General features: G+C 35.9%; 1 protein-coding gene across 1 annotated transcript in view; it reads right to left on the reverse strand.

Annotated features, from left to right (window-relative positions):
• The window catches only part of FMN2 (formin 2), a 331,660-nt gene that overhangs the window by 44,665 nt on the left and 261,697 nt on the right, over positions 1–25,298 (reverse strand). Inside the window, exon 15 of the mRNA XM_033099694.1 lies at positions 20,673–20,724. Within this exon, the coding sequence (XP_032955585.1) occupies positions 20,673–20,724 (52 nt within the window). The remainder of the gene's footprint in view (positions 1–20,672; positions 20,725–25,298) is intronic.

Consider the following 25,298-nt stretch of genomic DNA (forward strand, 5'->3'; position numbering starts at 1 on the left):
GATCTAAATAAATAGAGAAATATTCGTGTACACGGATAGGCATCGTCAATATCAGTAAGATACCAGCTCTTCCCACCTTGATCTGATTCATGTAATCCCAATGAAAATCCTAAGTTATTTGGTGGATATTGACAAGCTGATTCTAAAACCTACATGGAGAGGTAAAAGACCTGCAATAGCCATCACAGCACTGAAGAAAAAAAGCAAAGGTGAAAGCTCACATTACCCAACTTCAAGGCTTCCTATAAAGCTACATTAATCAGGACAGCATTGAATTGGTGAAGAGTAGACACAGGCATCAATGAAATAGAATAGAGTGCCCGGAAGTTGACTCACATCAATACAGCTGACTAACTTTTGACAAGGGAACAAAGAAAACTCAATGGAGAAAGGAGAGTATTTTCAACAAATGGTGCTGGAACATCTGGAAGTTAACATGCAACAAACAAACAAACAAACAAACAAAAAGGAACCTAAGCACGGACGTCACATCTTTCACATACAAAAAAAGAAAAGACAGACCTCAAATACTGACCAACAACTTATGGAATGGTGGTGAAGGTGTTATATTATTTTGGAAAGGGGCAAAGGTAGTAAATAAATTAATACTTGTTAATTTAAAGGTGTTACAAATAAGAGAAATAAAGTGTATCATTTCTATGGCAGCCATGAGTATGAATCTTTACTCAGATTAGAAATCTCCCAGGTTTCCAACTGCAGAAACTGAAAATGGCCAAGGGCCTCAGCTGCTATGCTCTCAAGCTGATCACTTCACTTGCACAGAGTCTCAGGGTTGCTCCCTGTTAGCAAGTGAGCACGGCAGGCAGGGATACTAATGTAGGCGTAATTATAGAAGAAAAAAGGCTCCTCTAAAGGGCAACTCTGGCTCAAGGACTTCCCATCAGCTTTGCCAAAGCTTTCTTGTAACTGCACTGCAGTCTAAGACTTTTCCTATCCAGGCTTTCGTCCTTCCCTCTCCTCCATTGGGGTTGAACCTGAATCCAGATTTAACAGCTATCTCAGCTTTCCCGTTTTCCCCAATAAATCCAGTTTTGGCATCTGTTTCTTGGAGAACCTGAAATAACACAAGTAGGACCATAAGAATCCTGAGAAAACAAGAAGTGAGATAGCGTTCTGGGACAAATTCATTTCCCACCCCACTATCCTCAGTGGTGTTTGGGTCACAGACCCTGGGCACAATAGAAGCCATGTGTTACTAAAGATATCACGAGTGTTAGCCTAAAAATCTTTCCTGGTGTGAAAATCTCCTTGCAGGTGTGAGGATTTAAGCTATTGAAAATATGGTGAAAACCATGCCACATAGACAACGGAGTTGGCTGACTACTGCTAAGTCAGATTAATACTCTGCAGAGGAAAATGAGAGATCCAGGGCATGAATATGCAGTTAAAAACTGTTAAAGGGCCTCCTTGGTAGTTTGGAAAGAGGCAGCTATCTCCTGCAGTGAAATGACAGAAACAGCAACAGAAGAGTCAATAATCAGAATTGCAGAGCTCCAGGAACATTTAAATGGTCAGCCAGGGCAGGTCAGCTAAGCTAAAGTCAGATCCCTGGCTGGGAAAATCAGAGATCCTGAAACAAGGAAAGGAGACTCCTACAGATCTCTGAAACCTCAAGAGTTTACAGAGATAGCACACTCTTCTTTAGTAAGAGCTAGTCCTTCCTTTGTTCTAGAAGACAATGCAGAAGGCAACAGATGACCCCCTCAGAAGTTGCCCAGCTTCTCTCTAGGCTGCTAGAATAATAAGTAAGGTGTCATCCCAGCATGACCCAGCTAAAGAAGTGCTAGATAGCATAAGGGAAAGAAGAGATTATATACTCAAGGAGCTGAAAGAATGAGGTATGTAGTTGCAGGAGTCAGGGGGCCAGAAGCCTGTGGCTATACTTACCAAAGTAACTGACAAGGCAAGGGGCAGCCAAGGGGGCTTGAACCACAGGGAGTGTCGAGATAGTTAATAGGTCATGGCATCCTTAGGGGCAAATAACAAGGGTATTGCTTAACATCTACAACCAAAGGAAAAGGCAAGAATAGAGAAACAGGAGGACAAGGGTAGTTGATCCAATTAAAAAAGTTAAGATCCCTTGCTCAGTTCCCAGATTTGAGCCACCCTTCAGATCCAAAACCCATTGACCAAAAGGGTGGATGAGTCCCTGTGAGGAAAAATACTGAAACACCATGGCATATGTATATTGTAATGATTCCCTTATTCCTTCTTCCAAAAGAGCCTGCAGCTATCACTATTGACTGTATACTGGAAAAAGGGAAATATCTAGAAATTTTGAGGACTATGGGATACGGGATCCGAGCAGACATCCACAGCTTCATCATGGCCATGCCCACTAGTGTGGGGCTTTACGGAGTCAGGTAATAATGAAACTCCGGCTAAAGAATATAGTTTTCAGTGCGCCTACTGGGTCCACGGCCCCACCCAGTGGTCAAACACCCACTTTCCCTGAGTTCACAATTGGGATAGCGATCCTAGGAAAGTAGGAATAAGCTCTAAATTAGTTTCTTTGCCTATAAGGACAAAGAAAGTTTGAAAGTAAAATTGTAGATGTGCCATAACAAATAAGTACTAAGCAAAAAGAGCTGATAAATAGTTATATTAATATCAGAAAAAATAGAAATTTAGGCAAAAAACATTACCAGAAAAATGATAGCATTGAAAACAAGATTTAGTTAACAACGAAGATAGAGGAGCTCCAAATTTGTATGTATATAAAACATTTGCAAAATACATAGAGCAAAAAAAATTCTGACTTATTTGTCAGTCTTTCTCAGGAGATACTGACGTATCTACCATGTAAGTCTTTCCTATATGATCTCAGTAACTGACAGATAAAAGGAGACCAAAAAACCAGTAGAGATACTGAACATTTAAGCAATTTTATTGAATCAGTTTAAAATAATAAGCCAATAAAGAACACTGCCTAACATTGAAACACTGTGTTTGAGTCCAGCTTGTACACTTATACATACTAACAATCTTCTAGACCATAAAGCAAATCTCAAAAAATGCAAAACATTACTCTCATGGAAACAGTCTTCTTTTATGCAATCTTTATGTCATTGTGGCAGAAACAAAGGACAACTTTGAAAATCCCTTACATTTGAAAATGTATTAACACACTTCTATACAACTCCTGGGTCAAAGCAAAAGTCCTAGTAAGACCCCCAGGGGAATCCAGGTCCAGGATGCACAGAGTCCCAAACAAGATGAACCCAAACAGATCCACATTGAGACACATTATAATTAAAATATAAAAAAACTAAAGATAAAGAGAGAATCATAAAAATTATCAAGAGAAAAACAACTAGTTAAATACAAAGAACCCCATAATACTATCAGCTGATTTTTCAACATACATTTTTCAGGCCAGGAGGGAGTGACAGAATATATTTAAAGTAATGAAAAGAAAAAAGCCTACAACCAAGACTACTCTATCCAACAAGGTTATCATTTAGAATTGAAAAAGAGATCATCTCCTAAAAAAGCAAAAGCTAAAGGACTACATGACCACTAAAATGAGGCTTAGGAGGAATATTTTGTGCTTTTAAAGCACAAAAGAAAAAGACATAAGTAGAAATAAGAAAATATATGAAAGAAAAAAATCTCCCTGGTAAAGAAAAACAAATAGTAAAGGTAGTGGGACAACTATTATATAACTAGTATGAAGGTTAAAAATCAAAAGTAGTAAAATTATCTATACCTAAAATAATTAGGTAAGGCATACATACAATAAAATTATATAACAGATCAAAAACATAAAACACTGGTGAGGGAGTAAAAATATAGTGCTTTTAGGATGGATTCAAATTTAATGATCATCAACTTAAAACAGACTGCTATGTACATAGGTTGTTATATATGAACCTCATGGTAACCACAGACCAATAATAGAGAAACAAAAAATAAAAATAAAGGAATCCAAACATAACACTAAAGAAAGTCACCAAATCACAAGGGAAGAGATAAAGAGAGGAAGAAATAGAGAAGAACTACAAAAACAACCATAAAACAATTAACATGAAAATAAGAACATACCTATCAAAAATTACTTTGATGCAAATAGACTAAATACTCCAATCAAAAGATGCTGCCTACAAGACACGCACTTCAGAACTAAAGACACAAATACTCAAAGTGAAGGAATGGCTAAAGATATTCCATACAAATGGAAACAAACAAAAAAAGCTGGCGTAGCAATACTTACATCAGACAAAATAAACTTTAAAACAAAGGCTGTAACAAGAGAACAAAAGGGCATTATATAATGATAAAGGGATCAATCCAACAAGAGGATGTAACACTTATAAATATCTATGCACCCATCATATGAGCACCTAAATGAATAAAGCAAATATTAACAGAAATAAAGGGAGAAGTTGATAGTATTAAAATAATAGTACGGGGATTTGAACACCTCACTTATAACAATGAATAGTTCACACAAACAGATAGTCAATAAGGAAACACTGGTCTTAAATGACACATTATACCAAAAGATCTTAATAGACAAAATATTTCATCAAAGCCAGTAGAATACATGTTATTTTCAAGTACACATGAAACAATCTAACAGGATAGACCACGTGTTCAGCCACAAAAAGTCTCAATAAATTTAAGAAGACTGAAATCACATCAAGCTTCTCTTATGAACACGATGGTGTGACACTAGAAATCAACCACAAGAAAAAAATGGAAAAAATTAAATTATGTGGAGGATAAACAACATGCTACTAAACAACCAATGGGTCAATGAAGAAATCAAATAGAAAATAGAAAAATACCTCCAGGACAAATGAAATGAAAACAACATTCCAAAATCTATGGGTGCATCAAAAGCAGTTCTAAGATGGAAGTTTATAGTGACTGACACCGACCTCCCTTAAGAAACAAGAAAAATGTCAAATAAACAATCTAATCTTACACCTAAAGGAACTGAAAAAGAAAAAAACAAAACAAAAAAACAACAAAAAAACAAAAAACAATGCCCAAAGTTAGTAGAAAAAAAAATAATAAAGATCACAGTGGAAATAAATAAAATACAGAGTGAAAAAAATAGAAAAGATCAATGAAACTAAGACTAGGTTCTTTGAAAAGACAAACAAAATTGATAAAACTTTACCCTGAGTCATCAAAACATGTGAGCGCCCAAATAAATAAAATCAGAAATAAAAAAGAAGTTACAACGAACAGCACAAATATGCAAAGGATCATAAGAGACTACGATGAACCATTATACCCCAACTAGTTGGACAACCCAGGAGAAATGGGTAAATTCCTAGAAATATACAACTGTTGGTGACTGAATCAGAAACAAACAGTAAATCTGAACAGACTGATTATGAGTAAAGTAAAAGAATCAGTAATCGAAAAACTACCAACAAACAACAGTCCAGGACCAGATGGCTTCATAGGTGAATTCTCCCAAGCATTCAAAAATTTAATATCAATCTTTCTCAATCCGCTGCAAAAAACTGAAGAGGAAGGAATGCTTCCAAACTCATTCAGCATTATCCTGATACCAAAACCAGAAAGAGAGAGAGAGTAGAATTTTGAGGAAGCTGGAGAGGCTACGATGCAGACTATTTGAGGGAAATGTACCTTGTATGGGACAATCTTGTGTGCCTGGTTGAGGTGGGAAGTGTTTTGAGGACAGGGATGTACCTTAATAAACTCTGCAATTCATATACTGGTTATCACAGTCTTTACCTATATTAATCATTCAAGTATTTACTGCATTACACTGCAAAATTCAAGCCTACTTCTAATTAAATGCTCATTATCACCACGTTCTTGGAGTATCACACATAACACTTCACTTAGAAGTTAAGATATCTAAAATGCTCACAGTTTCAACTTTACACACACATAGTGGAGATACTATGTAAAAGTCAATACTATAAAAGCCACTGCACAATAAGCTATATTTCCAAGGTCATGTGGAACCTTCAGTATCAAACATTTTTTTCCAGCTATTTCTTCAAAACAGGGTGCTTCCTGCTCAATGTGGCATAAACCCTGTTTAATGCTGTGTGTCAGGGTGCTGACGGCATTTCTATTCCAAAGCATTTGTAATTTTCAGTAGACATATGGAATAGACATATAGACAAGCAATTTCTTCTGAAATATAACAGCTTTCCCATTGGTTTTAAATACCTGTACTACCACTGGGGGGCTCCACTTTTAGATGTAAGGTTTTCCCAACAGTCAAAATAACAGACTGGTATGAGCGTAGAAACTGTTTTGTTTCTTTTGTTTTATTTCTCACTGACATAGTTAAAAGTGACAACAGCACATACCCATGCAAGTATCAGCATAAATGCCTTGTATTTATATTTTACCATATAATTTACAAAGTATTTTAACATGTATTTCTAGTTTTATCCTGATGTGGTTATTGAGTGTCAGGAAGGGCAGGAACATGATAAGAAACGAGTTATGGACTATTATTTGGAAGAAATAAACAGGAGCAAAACATCCCTAAAATACCAGTATGTCATTCATTTGGACTTTAAAATTGCATAATTGAATCCTACAGCTGTACAAGAGACACATAATACTCAACTTTTAAGGTGGCTTGAATTCCATGCTTGGCTTTGTGCTACCTCACTGCCTGATGCTGAGAAAGTAATTTAACAGAAGTAAGATTCTCTCCATTTCTGCCTCTGCAAAATGGTTGCTATGAATTACCCTACCGAGTCCTTGTAGGAACGTTGTGAGAACCAGTGGGCGACGGTCCCCAAAACCCTCCTATTTCTCACCTTAGTTATAGATACAACATGTATAGAAGATACAATCTCTTTTTTGTGACAATGGCAATTACAAACATTACAAAGCTCCCGTCGGGAGTAGTGTAGTAGTGACTCATCACAACCAAATCCATGGAAACCTAAATGTCACCCTGAGGTCAACTCAGAGATCTGAGGCTGGAAAAAGACAGTTCTGGCATTTTAAAAATGTACTTTCAGTGCTTGGATAAATCTTTGCTTCACTATCCCAACAATATTTGTGAGATATTCCTGGCATGTTTCAAACTGCATAGCATTGCCATACTAAGTGGAATACTTTTTTTTCTAAGAGTGAGCAGAGAGCCTCATGGCAGTTGTTGAAGTGGAAAACAAGAACTACCATAGAAGTATTTGCAAGCTAATTAGATTCTTGGGCCTCCTAACATTTTTGAAGACACTAATGCAGTCTGAAACATAAAGACCCACATATCAATGAAATCATATGGTTCTTGACTTTTTCTGTCTGACTTATTTCACTTAGCATAATAATCTCAAGTTCCATCCATGTCGCAAATGGCACTATTTCATCTCTTCTTATGGCAGAATAGTATTCCACTGTGTATACAAACCACATATATAAAGCTGAAAACAACAAAGGAACAAGACAAACAAATAAACAAAAACTCATAGACACTCACAGACAATAGCTTAGTGGTTACCAGAGGGTAAGGAGGGAGGGAGTGGTAGAAGAGGGTAAAGGGGTTCAAATATATGGTGATGGAAGGAGAACTGACTCTGGGTGGTGAACACACAATGTGATATATAGAGGATGTATTACAGAATTGTACACCTGAAACCTACGCAATTTTACTAACCACTGTCACCCCAATAAACTTTAATTAGGAAAAAAAATGTCATCCCATTTCTAGTCCATATCTGTAGAGCCTATCTCCTATGTTTTTTGATTAAAACAAGCAAACAAACAAACACACAAAATGCCAAACAGGAGACACCATTGTAAGGTAACATAAACCACTGGATAACTGACATCCTTCCTCTGTGTTATCTGGCCTGAAGATACCCCTCTAATTTTTCAACTGTTTTCCCATTCTTTTTCTCTCAGAAGAAATATGTCCTTCTTCTCCCAATAATGCCAATCAGGGCCAACCTCTATCAGCCATTTCTAGGCCCCTTTTAAGCCTAACAAATCCAAGAGGCAAAGTTGCAGAGGGTGAGCTACAGCGGCCCATGATGAACCATGCACCACGGTCAACCTATGAGCATTCACCATTAAAATCAATCAGCCAAGGACTCTCTCTAGTTCTTGTACTAGTGTTATGAGCCTGCAGTCTACCCTTCCTCCAGGATAGGTATACTTGTCTTCCTAAGTACAAGCCCCTCCAAGCTCAAATCCCTTTCTTTTCCTTGTACCTGTGTCCCATGGACTAGAGTTGCATAACATGCACCATTGACCGGTCTATAAAGCCCCATTCGTAAGCCCTCTGGATTCCTGCGTGTTTGGGGGTTTGGAGAGACATCTTTATGGCCCCACACTTTATTTCTCAAAAAAACAGGTTGCTATTTTTCTTACTAACAGCATGGCTTTACCTAGGCGACACCATGTCACCAAAAAGGTTCTTCAGTGAATCCACACATCTCCCTGTCTCCTACCCTCCCAAATTCAGGAAGAAAGGGAGTCTCCTTATTTCTTAGCCTCCAGTACCCTTCCCAACCACTGCTTAGCCATGAGTGAGCCATATCTTTTTTGAAATTCATGACATCACTTACAGTTCTTCAACCCCTTTCATGATTCTTCAAACCTTTTCATGACCACCGGCAATTAGACCAGCTTTCTTCTGCTTTGGGGCTATTATAACTGTCTATCCTAAAATCCAGATAATTCCTCCAGGTCTGGCCCTTAATATATCTACATCTTCAGGTTTAACCATCAAAAGTGACTTGAGGACGGGAGATGAGGGTAAAGGGGATCAAATATATGGTGATGGAAGGAGAACTGACTCTGGGTGGTGAACACACTATGGGATTTAGAGATGATGTGATACAGAATTGTACACCTGAAATCTAGGTAATTTTACTAACAATCGTCACCCCAATAAATTAAAAAAAAAAAAGTGACTTGAAAACACGGACTGCACACACACACCTCCCTCTATATCCCATCCAGCCTCTCTGTCCTTCCGAAAAAAGTAGCATATTCTCAGTTTCTACATCTTTACTTTCTTCGGCCTACTGCAATATAGCTTCTGACATAATTACCTAAATTGGGTAAAATTAAAATAAAACCAGTTTTGATAAGGGTACACATTGTTTTCTCATTATGAAAACAAACAAGACATTTTGTTTTTAAATGTACGTCATACTCATCCTTGGGATTCTCTGCTACCTTTGGTTTACTTAGACCTCTATCACAACACTCTCCTATTTTTCTTCTTATTGCTTTAAATTCACTTCTCTCTGCATTATAAGTTCCTTTTTCTTTACTAGCACCTCCAACGTGGTATTTTTCATGGTCTTGGTTGGTCTTAGGTCACTGATCATCTGTGAACAGCCTCTCCTTGGGTGAACTCATCCCTTCTCATGATTTCTGCTTCTACCTGTTTATACTGCTGACATACAAAGTGCAATCACCTGCCAAGCCAAATCCTTGAGTTTTAGACTCAAACACTGAACCAAACATTCACCATTTCAACCTAGTTGACTTATACATACCTCAAACTTCTCATCCTATCCCCATCTTAGTTTTAGAAACACCATCCTAGACACCCACATCTGAAACTGGAGCAACATTCTACACTAACCCCAGAACAGAAGAATGTAATACTACAAACAGAAAAAACACGCCAATTTTCCAGCAGAGTTAAAAAGGCACACATCAAGGCCCAAGAGGTGTCCTTTCACACCAAAATAGAGGAACCCTAAGTGTTTTTACAAGAAAAAAAAAAACAACAACACAAAACAAGTCAAACACAAAGGACTGCCAGTAAGAATATTGTGAGATTTCTGAAAAAGAACCTGAAGATTAGAATACTAGAAAGAAGCGATGTCTTCAATTTTTTTAAGAGAAAATGATTTTTAAGTTAGGATTCTGTGTCTAGACAAACTATCAATTAGGAGTGATAGAAGAATACATGTTGAGAACTTGCATGTCTGAAAATATCATCTCACAGACAACCTTCCTAAGACATACATCTGTAGGATGTACTCCCTTTTTCAAAAAGTGGGGCATGCCCAATAGAAACAAACAAACAAACCCGGAAAACCTAAGGAAGAGATGTCCAACAAAGGAGAGTAGTGACAGTAGTTTCAGAATGATATCTGAGCAACAGGCTCAAAGAAACCTATGCAGATTGGATCAAGAGGATGGAGAACTCAGAGAGGAAAATAAAAAGAAATGTCACAGATTACTAGATGTGTTTGGCCAGGTGGAAAATAGGCTTTTGGAGGTGTGGTGGAGTATTTGTGAATAATTAAAAATAGGTTCAGAGAAAACTAACCAATTAAAAACATTCTAAACTTCAAGAAAGGAATTAAAACTATTAATACATAAGAAGGAAACAATATCCCATACGATTTGACAGAGCAGTGAATGATACTGAAATACTGATATTAAAGCAAACACTGAACAGTTAACTAAAGGTATAATACAAAGGTTAGAAGAATGAAGAGGAAAAAGTGGAATGGGGATTAAGAGCGAGTTAAAACTTCATCTATCATTACTATAAGTTAATAGATGATGGCTAAATTAATAAATAATGAAATAGTAGTACAAGGACATTATTGAGAAATATGACAGAAAATGTCACAGGAAATAGCTAAGAGAAATGGTAAGAGCGAGTAGGAAAGGGTGGGGCAAGAGACTGTTGCTTTTTGTTAGATGCCTTATGGTACTGACTTTTTCAACTATGTCTACATTTATAACTCTGAGAGAAATAAAAATTAATAAAAAGTGAAATGTACTAGGGAAGCAATACGTGTGTGGAAAAATGAGGATAAAAACAAACTTGAAAAATTTTCCTAAACTAACTTCACTGCTATGTATCCTATGCAATTTGTTAGTAGAACACTAACAAATAAGGAAACACTTAGAAATAAATAGCAAAAAATTAGAATAAACCTAAATATTCTATCGCTATGTGTTTGCAAAGCCTCTTCCCATTCTAAACCCTATAAATATTTCTTAATATTTTCTTCTAGTTAAAGTTTATATTTTAATAATAGAAATGTATTTCCTTATTCCTTTTGTAATTTATTTGGTTGATGACCTGAGGTAGAAATCTAGATCTACTTTTAGCAAAACCTCATTAACCTGAGGCTGATTTTCCCCTTCGGAATTCTAAGACCTGGTTTCATTATTTCAAAATGTCAAACGTCTTCATTTTGCTGCCCTTTCATTGTCTCTCAACATTTTGGATTGCTAGATTTACCCCGTGAGAAACTGTAAACAGAAAATCTTAATGGTGTTTTCCTTCTGAGCTGGAAACTAAATATGTCTTTTTCTTTTCTTTTTTTTTTTGTAGGATGGAATTAAGAAATAATTTTTAAATGCCTTCCTACACCTATACCTATAGATTTTTATATCAGGTAGTTGCAAGCCTTTCTCTCTCTCTCTCTCTTTCTCTCTCTCTCTCTCTCTCACTAATTTATGTACTATTATCTAGGAGACAGGATAGCTTATCCTTCACTCATTGTCCTATAAATCTTATAATTAACATCGCTGAATTTATTCTGTATTGAATGCTAAACATCATACTTGAAATAAACTATCAAGCTCTGGATTTTAACGTTTACTTTTCTTTTAAAATTTGTTTTTTTTATTTTTCAACATAGTACTAGATAGAGTGTGTAATTATTTGTGGCTACCAATTTACATAGAAACATTTTAACATAAAAATTTACTCAGATATGGATTTCTTTATATTCCTAGAATACTTCAACCTTGAACTACATAACACATTTTGAAAAACTGCTATTGTCTTAAATCAATGTAACATTTAACGACTGCAGATTTAGCAAACCAATAAAGACATTTATCCCTATTTAACCTCTTGCTACTTGTCTTCCTTATTATCTGGGCGTTTTTATTAAAATACTGCAATGCAAGATAATTTACGAAGCTTAAAAATATTATGATGTTGAATCCCTGTGCATGTACAAGTTATTAGGGAGGGCAGGGAAGAGATTCTCCCCTCCCTCCAAGTATTTATTAGGAACTTAATTCTCATAATCTACTTAAATAGAACCTCATATTTTTTTAATAGGTTTTACGTATGAAAATCACTTTTACCAGTATGAAAATGTAAAACGTCCTATGGAAATACATGCTCTAACTATAGAGGATGCTTTCAAAATGAGGTTGAACTACTGTAAGCCTATATCTGAGAGTATGGCTTAGCTACTTAAATAGCAGAGTTGATAAAACACATATTTCAAATAAAGTTGAGAGGTTTGGAAAATTATCTTAATTTATCCTTTTCTAACCAGGAACATATTGGATGTAAACAAAAGGAAAAACAATTTGCCTGAGTTTTGAAAAAAAATTAGACCTACATTTTATATTCATAAGTAAGCACAAAAATTAAAAGGTTCTTAAGACACATTTTAAAAATATGTATTTTAACCTGTAAGACATTGTTTCTCCTAAGATATCCCTTGGAGGATCTGAGAGCCTTCAAGAGAAGCAAAAGCAACTCAATTTTAGAGAGTTGAGAAACTTGGAGGTTTCAAAGATATTTTGATCTTTTTTTCTTTTGGTTAATCAACACATTGACTCAGAGTTTGAATATCAGAAACAAGTTTCAGGTTCTATTTTTAACAGATCTATATTTTAAGTTCTAAATAAATGACTACAAAGTACCTGCATTACCAGTGTGCAACCATGCTTTCAATAGTCATTGAATGCTTGAAATTAAAAAAAAAAATCAACTTTAAAAGGGTAAAATCTAAGTTTCTGGTCATAAAAAAGGAACATGGGATATTATACTCTCTACAAGATATTCACTTACAACACCCTAGGAAAAAAATATACATGTAATGTCTTTATCACACCCTATTTCCGGTTCCCTTGTTCTTCTATTTATTGAAATTATTTTCCGATTCCTTACTGCCTTTTTCATTCTATGCTCTTTTTCTGGTGGATTCTTGACTGTGAGTAACTCAAAGGCAATGAGAAACTTCTGGCCTAGTTTCTCATACTGTTTTTAGACCAATTTTGAAAACCACGTCAAATAGTCTCATTCTCTTTAACTTTATTTCAATATCCTCAAATCAAAGAATTTTGATCAATTCATGAATATTTTCCCAGATAGACAATGTTATTGCTAAACAATGAAACGACTACAAAAACACTTTATGAATTATTTTGCGAGGATATGTTTTCATAATGTTTAAATATAATCCCCAACCACTTTGGGAACTGTTTTAGTAGATTAAATAGTATATATAATAAGCTTTGGCAATTTTCTAGAAGTAGCATGTAAAATCTAGTTTTGCATCTATTAATGCTAATCTAGGATTCTATATGCCAATAATATTCTTACTTCTTCAAAAATCAGTATAGATACATATTTCTACACCACAGTATTACTAGAGGGATTAAAGTATGTTTTCCTTGCAAATATGCTAAATGTTTCTCCTTAGAAGGCTCTGACCAAGGAGTAGGAGTGGGACCTTGGGCTTCCTTAGATGGACTAATGTTATTCGGGGGAGTAGGGAGGCAGGAGAGGAGATGTTAAAAACCTTGGACCACTCAAAGACTCTATATAACAGTAGAAAGTTTTCATTTTTAAAACAAAACTTTGCAAAAGAGCAGAAATTCTTGGATGTATTTTTTTCTTTTTATAATTAATTTCCAACCCAAACTGAAAGGAAACATACCAAACTCTCTGAAGCAAAAGGTCCTGAAGTCCTTCTCTCCAGAATACACAAAAGCTAACAAATAAAAGCAAGTTCAGTAGAGACCACCATCTCAGAATATTTTTTACAACTGACAAGGGCCAGCAAAGGGTGTCAATGGATTTTATAAAAGTTTAAGCAATGCAGCTACAGGAGAAAAATCTCTTTGCACAAAGAAAAGTGCTGTACCTACAATTTACCACACGGCCCGGAAGTGAAGGGCGTGAAATACAATACAGCTTCCACCACTGACCCTCAGAAGCCTCCCTCCAATAGGCTTTCAAATGATAATTCTTCTGAGGAGGGATTCAAAGTAGTTAACTAAGAAATTCAAATTGGAAAATAACAAACTCCAACTTTGTTTTACTTTATCAATATTGTTAAGAGAATGATGTCATTGTTTGGGGGTTCTGCAAAGACATTCCATGTCACTTCGGTTTTAATACCAGGCTGGAGTCTGCCTGGTCTGCCAGCATAAGCCAGATAAACACAGACCTGTAGTCTTTCTATTCATCTCCGGATAGTTACTCAGAAAGATTCTGGAAAATATGCCTATCATGAACTAAACATTTCACTTTCATTTTATCCATGTGCCAGAAGTCCATTCCTTGGATAAACACTTTACAAACTGACACTCTAAAAGTCACTAAACATGATAAAGTATGTGTGTATCATTTCAGGACTGATTAAATATTTTCTCTCCCATGACAAATGAACAGTTACATACTATATGAAACAATTGGAACCAACATTCCTTTGTTTCTTTCCTTTATTTTATCTTTATTTTGCATGAAAGATAAAATTTCCATTTCAACTCATTTGTTATGCAATCTTGGCTTTGGTAAAATACCACTCAAGCAATATTACATGCAGAAATAGTATTTATTTTTTTAAATGTGTGATTTAAAATTCTTTCACAAATGTACTTTCTTCCACTACTACTTATCGCCTTTTACTATTTATTGCTCGTTTGCAATTGCCTTTGCTGTTATTTAAATTAAATGAAGGAGGAGGAGAACTAATGTATTACCTCTAAGAATTAAAATAAAATTAGTACAATGTGGTACATTAAGTATATTTTAAAACTATTCAGTCAAACCTTCATCACATCATAATGCCAAAATAAAGCACATTAATTTATTAATTCTGTAAGTATGATTGTGCTAATTGCTTCTCTATTCAACAAATTTACTATTGTATTATGATTAAAAGATTAGTTACATTCTAATATTTTAGTTGTTTTTAGCTCCTGGAAAATTTTTTTTTAAAAAGACTTCCATTTTTGAAACATGTTTTAAAAAGTTTTATGGAAAAATTTCAGAAGCACATATACCCTGTTGAAAAATAACAAACATCTCTTAACCAATGTTTTCATCAGTAGGAAAAGTCACAAACTTCCTAGAAAAATGAAAGTTCTTTTAAAATAATAGAAATGGTACAAATTACTTTGTTTTCCATTACCCACAGATAATGAATCAAGTTAATTATACCTTTCTCAGCCTGATGTACTTTACCTAGAACACCACCTAAATTAACTGACAGATAGCTTACACTGAACTATTACATTAGATAATTCAAATTTTACTTTTGGTCATTTCTATATGCTTTATTGATGCCAAAATCAAATCTGTTCTTTTTCTATCTCAAAGGTCAGTTTCACTACACAGTGTAGTTTTTACCTGTGGAATTTAAAGAAATAGAACACATTCTAAGAAAAACATGAAGTTAGCTACAACTTATAAATAAGAACCTCTGAGTGTCAGAAGTCAATTGTATAATGCCCAGTCTTGCTATTCTTTAAATTTAGATATAAAAGAATGGCCATTTATTAGCCGAATCTAAAATTTCTCCATTCTCTGTCTGTGAGCTGACACAGACACTGAGTAATTCTGTGGGAAAATAAAAACAGTCATATTTGGTCTGATGATAGTTTTCCACAATTGTGAAAACCATGCATGCTAATTAAAAATAAAAGAAGAGCAGAAGCTGAAATAAACACATTCAGTGGGATACAGCCAATCTTAACAAGATCTCACTGAAATCTATCTTGTAATACAATATGATAGTTTGGCTTGCCCAATGAAATCATCTGAAGATGAGAATATGTTCATCCAATTTGTATTGGGTTTGGGTTTGGTTCAAGGCTCATCTGCTCAGTCATCTCACTTTCTGGGAGAATTAAAGAGTTCAGTTAAACTATTTATCCAAAAGCTATATATTTTTGTTTATGTGAAACAGGAGCTCAAAGTCCCACTTCTGAGATTAATAGCAAAAATGCATGAATAAACAGACAAAATTAGCACATACAACTATTATGCTAACAAATGGAATATGAAAAAAGGCCTGACTTGATTTTCAAAAATATACTAACCATTGTTACTTTTGAATATGTTTAGTTACGAAATCATAAGATAATCCGAAAAACACACTATATTCTACTATAGAAAAGAATTCTAATAAACTTCTTGATAAAAGTGCTTATCCATTTTAAATGGACTAAAAGCCTAGGCTCCTTCTTTCTTTCCTTCTTTCTTCCTTTTCCTTCCTTCCTTCCTTCCTTCCTTCCTTCCTTCCTTCCTTCCTTCCTTCCTTCCTTCCTTCTTTCTTTCCCTTCCCTCCTTCCCCTCCCTCCCTCCCGCCCTCTCTCCCTTCAAGTACTTAAAACGTAAAGACAAATGAGCATCATTCCTTTCGAAGAAAGGTGATGACATGAGTTTGTGCCACTTACAAAACATTTACATACGAATATGCTTTTCGAGTAAGGCCTCTCACTAGCCATACTTAAGGAAACTGCATATTGCAAAGAACAAAGTAATACATTCCTACAACCCTAGAAGATGGAAGGAAGGATGAGGTCTCTGTTGGTACAGAAAAGGCTGTCCCGTCACTGTACGATCCTCAACACATTAATAGCCCAAAGGAGCTATCAAATTTATTTGTAAATGACTCTCGACCAGTTCTAAAAATTAAAGCACACACATTTGTCACCAATTTGTCCCTGGATCTCTATAAAACTAAAATGTCTTGGGTTGCAATAGTATTAGAGAGATTAAAAAAAATGTACCTCGCAAGAAAATTCCTTTGATTAGGATGTTTTCAATGTGTATTTCCCACCTCAAGGTCAAAGGGCTAATGGAAAGCTGAAAAATGAGGATGGTCAGCTTTGTTTTTAAACATGCAGACCAAGCAGAATTGGTTTGTTTATACGCCATCTTACCTCCAAAATGGATTTCAGCTGGCTTAACAATATGCAACAGAAAACATCATAATAACTTATAATAAAGTAAAAATAAGAGGAATGGAAGACTGAGAACATATGTGCCTGAATACATATCCTTGGCTCTCCTCTCCCCCAGGGCCTTGCCAAGACAACTTAAAATATTTAGAGATCAAATAGAGAGTGGGAGTGTGTGCGTCTGACCCTAAATCCTTTTCTGTTTGGAGGTGGCTGGGGTGGGTAGAGGGATTTTGACCAATTCAAGCACAAAGAGGAGGAACTCCACAAAAGCCTGGGGCTTTGGGTTCCAAAGAAGTTTACACAGGTAGAGAGAGCATCTGGAGATTTACTGCTGGGAACGGGTGATTTGAATGGCTAAGGACTCGTAGCTGGGAAGGAGACCTGAGACTCTAGAATCTGGATCAAATCCTTCACCTGCCTGAGAGGAGCCTGCCAGCCTGGCAGAGTGAAAGCCCTCAGCATGTCAAGAATAAATGCTTCTGCCTGCTTGAGTACAAAGTCCTAGGAGATGCAGTGTGTTCAGCTGATGCTGGTACACTTATCCTGTGGCTACGAGATAGACTGCAGGTAGGCACAATCTTCCAGACAGCCAGGAACGTATGCCACTTTGTTTTCCAGTCTAGCTTCCGAGGAGCTTCCCCCCTGAGTCACAATAGCTTAATGTCAGAGGTTGTGCTGAAGGCCCCAGGGCCAGGGAGGTCTCTACCGTTTGCTGATGGATCCTGATGGATCCGCATGCAGCTTGGGGAGTGTTTCTGAACCTGCTCCATGCTGGTCGGATGACTCATGAGTGCAGCCTAGCTGACTTATGCACAACCTTCCCGACCCCCAGTACGGATGTGATCCCAGCAGGGTCCTCCTTCCTGGCTGGCTCCTCCCTAGTTCCCTCTGTTACATTTCCAACCGACCATTTTGCTTATTGCTGCTTGTATCCCGGAGCTGGCAGTACTCTCTGTCCCTTCAGACAAAGCTGCAGACCTCTGGGCAGGATTTCTGTGGCCCTGCAGAAGATCTGAAGCTAGAGGTAGAGAAGTGGGGCATTTGCCGCAGAGTGGAACTCCTGCTCCACAGGCAGGAGTTGAGGTACGTAGACCCTAGGCTTCTTGGCTTGCCTTTCCTGGTGTAGGACCTGCCCTAACAGTCAGCTGGGGGAGAGCTTCCACACTACAAGTAGGGGCTGGGTTGGAGAAAGAAACGCGTCCTCTCTACATCATTCATCTAGAACTTCTGCAATAAGCTGCAGCTGGAGGGGTGAGCAATGCTGGCAGCCCTCTGACCCAGGGTGAAATGAGCACCTCAGCCTGGGCGGGTAGGAGAAGGCACCTGATTGGACTAGACCCCTAGACTAGTTCGTTAAGCCAGAGTCGGAAAGAATGGGTTGTGGTTCAATGCCACAGATTCTCGTGGTTCTTACCAAGATCTTGTACATTTTCTTGGATGAATGACTCTCCATTTCCTGAATGTCCTTAGAACACTTTCTAGAAATGTTAAATGATTGTTATATATCATTTTCTCCAGTTAAATGGTTGGTTGTTGGGAAGAGAGTTCATTTTGGAAGGCAGTTCCCTAAGCTCAAGTATTTTGGTAATTACAAGAGAAGGAGATTTTAAAAAACTTTTATGAGGCAGGTGTTATATTATATATATGTAAGTATATGCATATATATTTAACATATCATTTAATTATCGTGAACTTCTCTCCCCCTACTAACAATGTGGGTATTTTTTCTCTTATTTCAGAGATAAGGACACTGATTCAAAAGTTATGCCGAATCCTTGGAGAAACTGCGCCAGCAATTTGGAACAGTTGCAGAAATATAGATCTGATACTAAATTCTGTGCTTCATCACCTTGGCAGGCTTCCCCAGACCATACTCCATGGAAACAGCGAGGAACATGAAACGAACAAATAAATACATGGCCTGCGCCCAAAATCTGACTCTGGTTTCTACTTTTATCACCAAATATTTTGTAATTTCTGATTATGATGATCAGGTAAAAATAATATAGCAATTGACATCTATTGATTACTTACTAGGTACGAAGTATTATATTCGGGTTGGGGTATTTGTCCAAAACCACAGAGCTAAGGCACACGAAGGGCAGAATTCGGACTCAAAAGCCCATGGGCGACACTGCGTCCCCACACACAATGACCATTGATTGTTGCCCAGGTCATGCAGCACCACTGCGAAAATGGTCTAGACACTTATTACTCTGAGGAAATGTTTTATCTGACCCATTATTCTGAGTTTTATTTTGGAATTTCAGCATTCATTGTTTAATTATAAAAAGTTACCCTTTTACTAACAATTTTGTTATTAGCCAGTATTTCTTTCACGCAACCAACTGAAATTTCTGTTTGCTGTTAATTTAAGGTATTGACCCGTTTTTGCTTTTCATAGAAACTGGCCGATTATTTTACCAACCTGCTGAGCACAATATTGCACCAAATCAACCACTACAAAAGATGTGACAGCTGTTCACAGATTCTGGCCTAATAAAGTAATGGCAAAATTTTATTTTGAGAGTAATCAGATTTCTTTAGAGAGTGATGGTTAATTTGATGTGTTAACTTGGCTAGGCTATGGTAACCAGTTTAGATGTTGTGAAGGTATTTTTAGATGGAATTAACATTTAAATCAGAAGACTTTCAGAAAAGCAGATTACTCTCCATAATGTTGGTGGGCCTTGTCCAATCAGTTGAGGACCTTAACTCTTTCACTGCATTGATTTCAAGGTATTTTTTCCAAAATGTCATCAGAAATCCACAAAACTTTGATATTTTGACTATTTTAGGTATTTAATAATAACAATTTGAGATGCTTTGTACATAAACGACATTATTTTTATGTATAAAAGTTTCCTATTATTATTCATTCGTGAAAACCACAAAAATATAGGAAATTGTACATTGGCTGTCCTAAACTTCCTTTCTGGAAGTTTCCATCTGCTGTCAGGAGATGGAAATATTCATTCGGATATATCCAACCATCGCGTCAAAAGGGTTAAGAAAAAAAGACTGGTTCCCCGAGTAGTAAGGAATTCTGTCTCAAAAATGCTTTCAGACTCAAAATTGTAACATCAACTCCTGCCATAATTTCCAGGCTGCCATGAGCCAATTCCTTACAATCAACATCTCTCTCTCTGTACACACACACACACACACACACACACACACACGCACACACATACTCAGTCATATGTATACATACACATACATTCTTTTGGTTCTGTTTTCTGGTGAACCCCAACTAAAACAGACAGAAAGAAGAAGAGGACAAAACTGGGGCAGAGAAGCAGGGAGATTTCTGAGATACTTTTCTACACTCACCCGTGACTGCAAATCTCCATTCCAGAAATGAAGGTATATGCAAGGGAAGCTCATGGCTTCCTCCCTGGACCCTACTTTTGAATGTGAAAATGCAATAGTATCCTGTAACCAAACTCTTCACCCTTTTTCTCCGAACAGATCTTGCTATCTTCCTTTTTCTTCTATTTCCACAGTCCTAAATCCTTTTCAAATGTGAAGGTGCTAAGCTATTCACAATAATTGATACTTAACAGGGTTATACATCATTCAGACTCATAAAAATAAAATACAGAAAATCAATGCGGAATTAAAATACATTATTACATTAGGTTTTTTCTCTTTCATGCTTGACAATAAAAATTGAGTTAATGACTGGTTCTTGAGATGAAATATACTAGGCACTTTATAAGACTGTTCTGAGAAGAAATATTAAAGGAAAGCACTTAATTTCTCACCATTTATGAGTCTCTGTCAGTGAGTTTTCCTCTGCCTCTTGGTCAACTTTAGCTGAAAATGCAAGACAAGTAAAGGATAAATAGTTACACTAACTCAAGCAAATATGATCCAAATAATATGAAATAATTTTAATTCATTATTATTAATTCTAATGTACTCCAACGTGAAGCTTATTTCAAATCTGTGAATAGATATAATTGAATAGATTATATTTAATTTTCATTAAGTTAATACTATTATGTCGACACAGATAAAATATTACATAATCAATTAAAATTCTTAGAGTATAGGTAATTTATTTTTTTCTAAGTAACTTCTTTAAGTCAGTCACAGTAATCTGAGACAACAAAATACTAGCTAATTTCATATTCACATCTATTGTGTTTGTCAAAAATTAAATGCTGATAACTAGTTGAAAATAATTCTTTCAAGCAAAGACACAAAAGCCAAGTCAAAAAAACTAAACTGAAAATGGTACGTGACTTTCATTAGTGCTCTCCAACTATACCATATGGTGGAACAGATCAGAGATTTTTCTAGAGGTGCAAGATAAAGCACTAATCAACATTTTCTAGTAATTGAAAGTGAGGAGGTGATCATGTACCCATTTCTTTGCCGTCATTATCATTTTTGTCTAAAAATTAAAAATGGTACCCTGACACAAACCCAAAGATCAAATCTGGGAAAGAGATTACATCATTGTTCTCAAAAATTTTTAAATAACATAGGAATTACATTACATAAAATAAGTATGGCAGTGATTTTCGCATTTTTGATCCGTAAGAAATCTAGGAATGTACATATTATTCTACATACACACATATACACAGAAATATTTTTGACAAGAAAAGTTTCAAAAATACTCTTACTTCATGCAATGCTTTCTACTTTTAGTCTATTGGATTTTAAAATGTTAATTATAAACCCCTAAATTGATTTCATGCTTCCCTAATGGTTTGTGATGCATCTTGAAAATCACTTGAGCTACAGAACAAAAAGTAAATAATAATAATAATAATAATAATAATAATAATAATAAGCTGGGACTAGTGAAAGAAGTTATCTTTTTATAATCATTCCCCTTTGGGTCATATTTGTGGCCATTTGGAGAAATTAGAAGACAAAGTGGAGCAGAACAAATTAATTGTAAAAAATTGGAACTCTGCACAAAATCAAACCCATGGTCACTTGGGAATTGTCAAAGTGTCTCTATCACTACTTAAAACACAATAGTTCAGCTTGGGCTGGTTAATGTTTTACAACCTTGAGACAGCGTTTGTTTGAAGGTCTGTACAGTATCTGCAAACCCACAATCGAGTGTCATGCTGTCACTCTTTGCCAGAATTGTAAGAATTTAAAAGGGATCATTTGAGCTGGCAACAGAAGGGTTCTTTTCCCCCCTTTTTCTTTTTGTACTTCAGATTGTTTACATAAATTTACAGGGCAATCATTAGCCATATCAGAAACTAGAAAACATATTCCATGATCTTACTTTGAAAAGGTTCCAACATGAACATATTGTCTTATACAATCTGCTCTGGGATGCCGTACATAAAAATGGTTTGCTTCCAGAAGCAATTCTAGAGCCACATAAAGTTTGTTTAAGGGAAAACAACAAAGCACCACAATTCATATCATTTTTAGAAAGGACATTCTTCCAACTGTCCTTGCATCCTTTTTTTTTCTTTTGTAAAATGCAGAAATTAAGACTCAGATTGGAAGAAAATTTATGGACTACTTTAGAAGAATCAAGTACATGGTTTATGAAATTTAAAACACACAAAAATGAAATACCAGAGATATATGTTCTATTCCTGACTGTGCCGCTAAAATTAACTATGTAATATTAGGCAAATAGATTAATCTGTTAACACATAAAAATATTTAGTATAGTGTCGCCAATAATTAGCAGGGACTAGATAAATGTCCTTTGAAAATGTTGCACTTCAAGCTCTGTCAATTCTTAAAGCAATATAATACATAATTATGTTTAACTGAATACATCAATTTTATTGTGGTTCAACATTATACGCAGATAAAGAATGCATATTCTTAGAACTTTTCAAAAAGCATAAGCACCTAATGTGGGCAGTGGAATGAAATGAGTTTCACTTGTTCATAATGGTTCCTTTTGATGTGTAATAAAACAGCTCTTGATTCACTGAGTGAGCAAGTTTGGCTGAAAAAACACTTTAATCTAAAGTGGCAGAAGATTGATGTTTACCGAAGGAACAAAACATAAAATCAGACCCTTTCCCCTAATCTAATAGCCACATTAGAATCATAAAACCAAACTGGAATTACAAAGAATGCTTTAAAATGTTCTATTATCCATATTTTTACATGATTTTGAAGTTAAGGGGATTTATGTATTCAAACTGTAATCAACTTTGATAAATAGTCAAGTGAGAGATCAAAGAAAGTGATGTAGAATCAGCAACTCAAGGAGCTGAACAGATTTTCCTTTGTATGGAAATCTTAGAAATAAAATCTCTGTGAAAATTTGGGGTGCAATTCAGTTTTCTGAGAACAATGAGATATCATTTTCCAACATAATACTTGATAAACACACCATCAGCCCTTTTTGTCACATCTGTAATAAACACACTTCGGATGTTAACTTAGCGACAAATGTGGAATTTGGTTTCTCCAATTAGTGAAGATGAAATCTAATAAACTAAAATGAAACAGAATTGTTAGTGAAAACTAAGATATCTTTAGGAACAAAAGAAGACAAACTCCGCCATTCTGTTAGGAAGTACCCAAGCTAATCATGCTCAATGACCAAAATCTCAGACCAACTGTGTTTTTCAGTTTGAGTAAAAACTTTGGCAGGCTATGTGCCACCTGTGTTACACACACAGCTTTTTGAGGGGACATAGGAAATAAGGTTATTTTCTACATCTAAATATCTTATTGTTAATTATTTTTTCCCTGACCTATATTTTCAGAAATATGAAAATTATTTTCAGGTAGTTTCTAAAGGTACCGACAGCTTTGTGACTAGTTTTAAAAGCAGTGTTACTTTTGGCAGCACTTTCCTACATATTTATGATCTTCTATCAGTAACTTTATTATATTAAAATATGCTAAACAAACTCTATGAGAAGAGATATAAACTATTTCAATTTTCTGCTTCAAGTAAGATTAATTTCTCCATTCTTTATAGCACATAGCTCATTTCTTTTTTGACGTATCAAATGGGGGTGGAAGTCCTTCATGATAACGGAAACTACAGGAAAGCTAACAAAGCATTCTAAATAGACAAGCAGGCACAAGACTTGGTTCGCAGTGATTTTCAAATTGTCATCCATCACCAGACTCTGTGTCTCAGCCTTCCAAAACGCCTGTACCATCTTCAACAGGCATCTGTGTGACTGTGAACAGACACTTCTGTCCAAAGGACTCCCTGGCTTCCCATCTCTGAGAACAATGGCTTCTCCCACACCTTGTATGAAAAAGCTACACTTCCTTGGCAAGGTGTTCTTACCCCTCTGCCTCTAATTTTCGGATCCCCTTAGAGCCACTGTTTGGGACTAGAATTATGAGATTCAAAGTCATGCAGACCTGGGTATGAATTCTTGACAGCCACTAAGCTGTGCCAGACTTTAACATCTTTGATAATGCCTTTGATTTGATAACTTGATTCTATCAATAAAACAAGGTTAACAATTCCTTTTTCATGAGGAGTAAATAATGTACAGGCATACCTCGCTTTTTTGTGCTGCACAGGTATTGTATTTTGTACAAATTGAAGGTTTGTGACAACCTTACATGGAGCGTGTCTACTGGTGCCCTTTTTCCACCAGTCTCAGATGAGTGCATCTTTTATCAATAATTTTTTAATTAAGATATGTACATTGCATTTTTAAGACCTAATGCTATTACATACTTAATAGATTATAGTATAGTGTAAACCTAACTTTTATATGCACTGGGAAACCAAAAAAAAAAAAATTGTGACTCGCTTTACTGCCCTATTTACTTTATTGCAGTGGTCTGGAACCCAGCCTGCAGTATCTCTGAGATATGCCTGTAGACACCGATCGATGCGTGTGGTGATGACCTTTCTGTCTTTTCACTCCTCTTCATATTACGATTACCATAAAGAAGAATTGGTACATGTTGCTTTCAAAATGCAAAACGTTTTTCATTGTAGGAGCATTAACGATCTTCTTACTTCTATTACAGATCGAATTTGGATTCGGAATGAGGCTTATGTACTGCGAAAACAAGGGTGCCTCCTTAGAACAATATAAAGAAATTGTGGACCAGGAAATACCACAGACTCAAAAAAAAAAAAAAATACCAGTAGACTCAAAGACCTTTACAAAACTCAGTGAATAATTCTGAAATATATTTAAGATCTTTTCTTGTTTATTCTACTTTATTTGTATACGTTGTTTTTTTCACATGGCTATAATGAAGAACTCTCAATGCTTATAGTAGCATAAGCAGAAGCGAACAGTTTCTTAGACCGTTCCCCGCCCCCCACCCCAGACACAGCAGTAAATGAAATTGCAACAAGGGAGATGACAATGCTTTTTGTAAACTTAGGCAGAAACTACCCAAATCCCAGAGATAAAATGATTTTTGAAAAGATTGCAATGCTCCTCTAAAGCATA

The sequence above is a fragment of the Rhinolophus ferrumequinum genome, chromosome 27, assembly GCF_004115265.2.
Source record: "Rhinolophus ferrumequinum isolate MPI-CBG mRhiFer1 chromosome 27, mRhiFer1_v1.p, whole genome shotgun sequence".
Classification (NCBI taxonomy): domain Eukaryota; kingdom Metazoa; phylum Chordata; class Mammalia; order Chiroptera; family Rhinolophidae; genus Rhinolophus; species Rhinolophus ferrumequinum.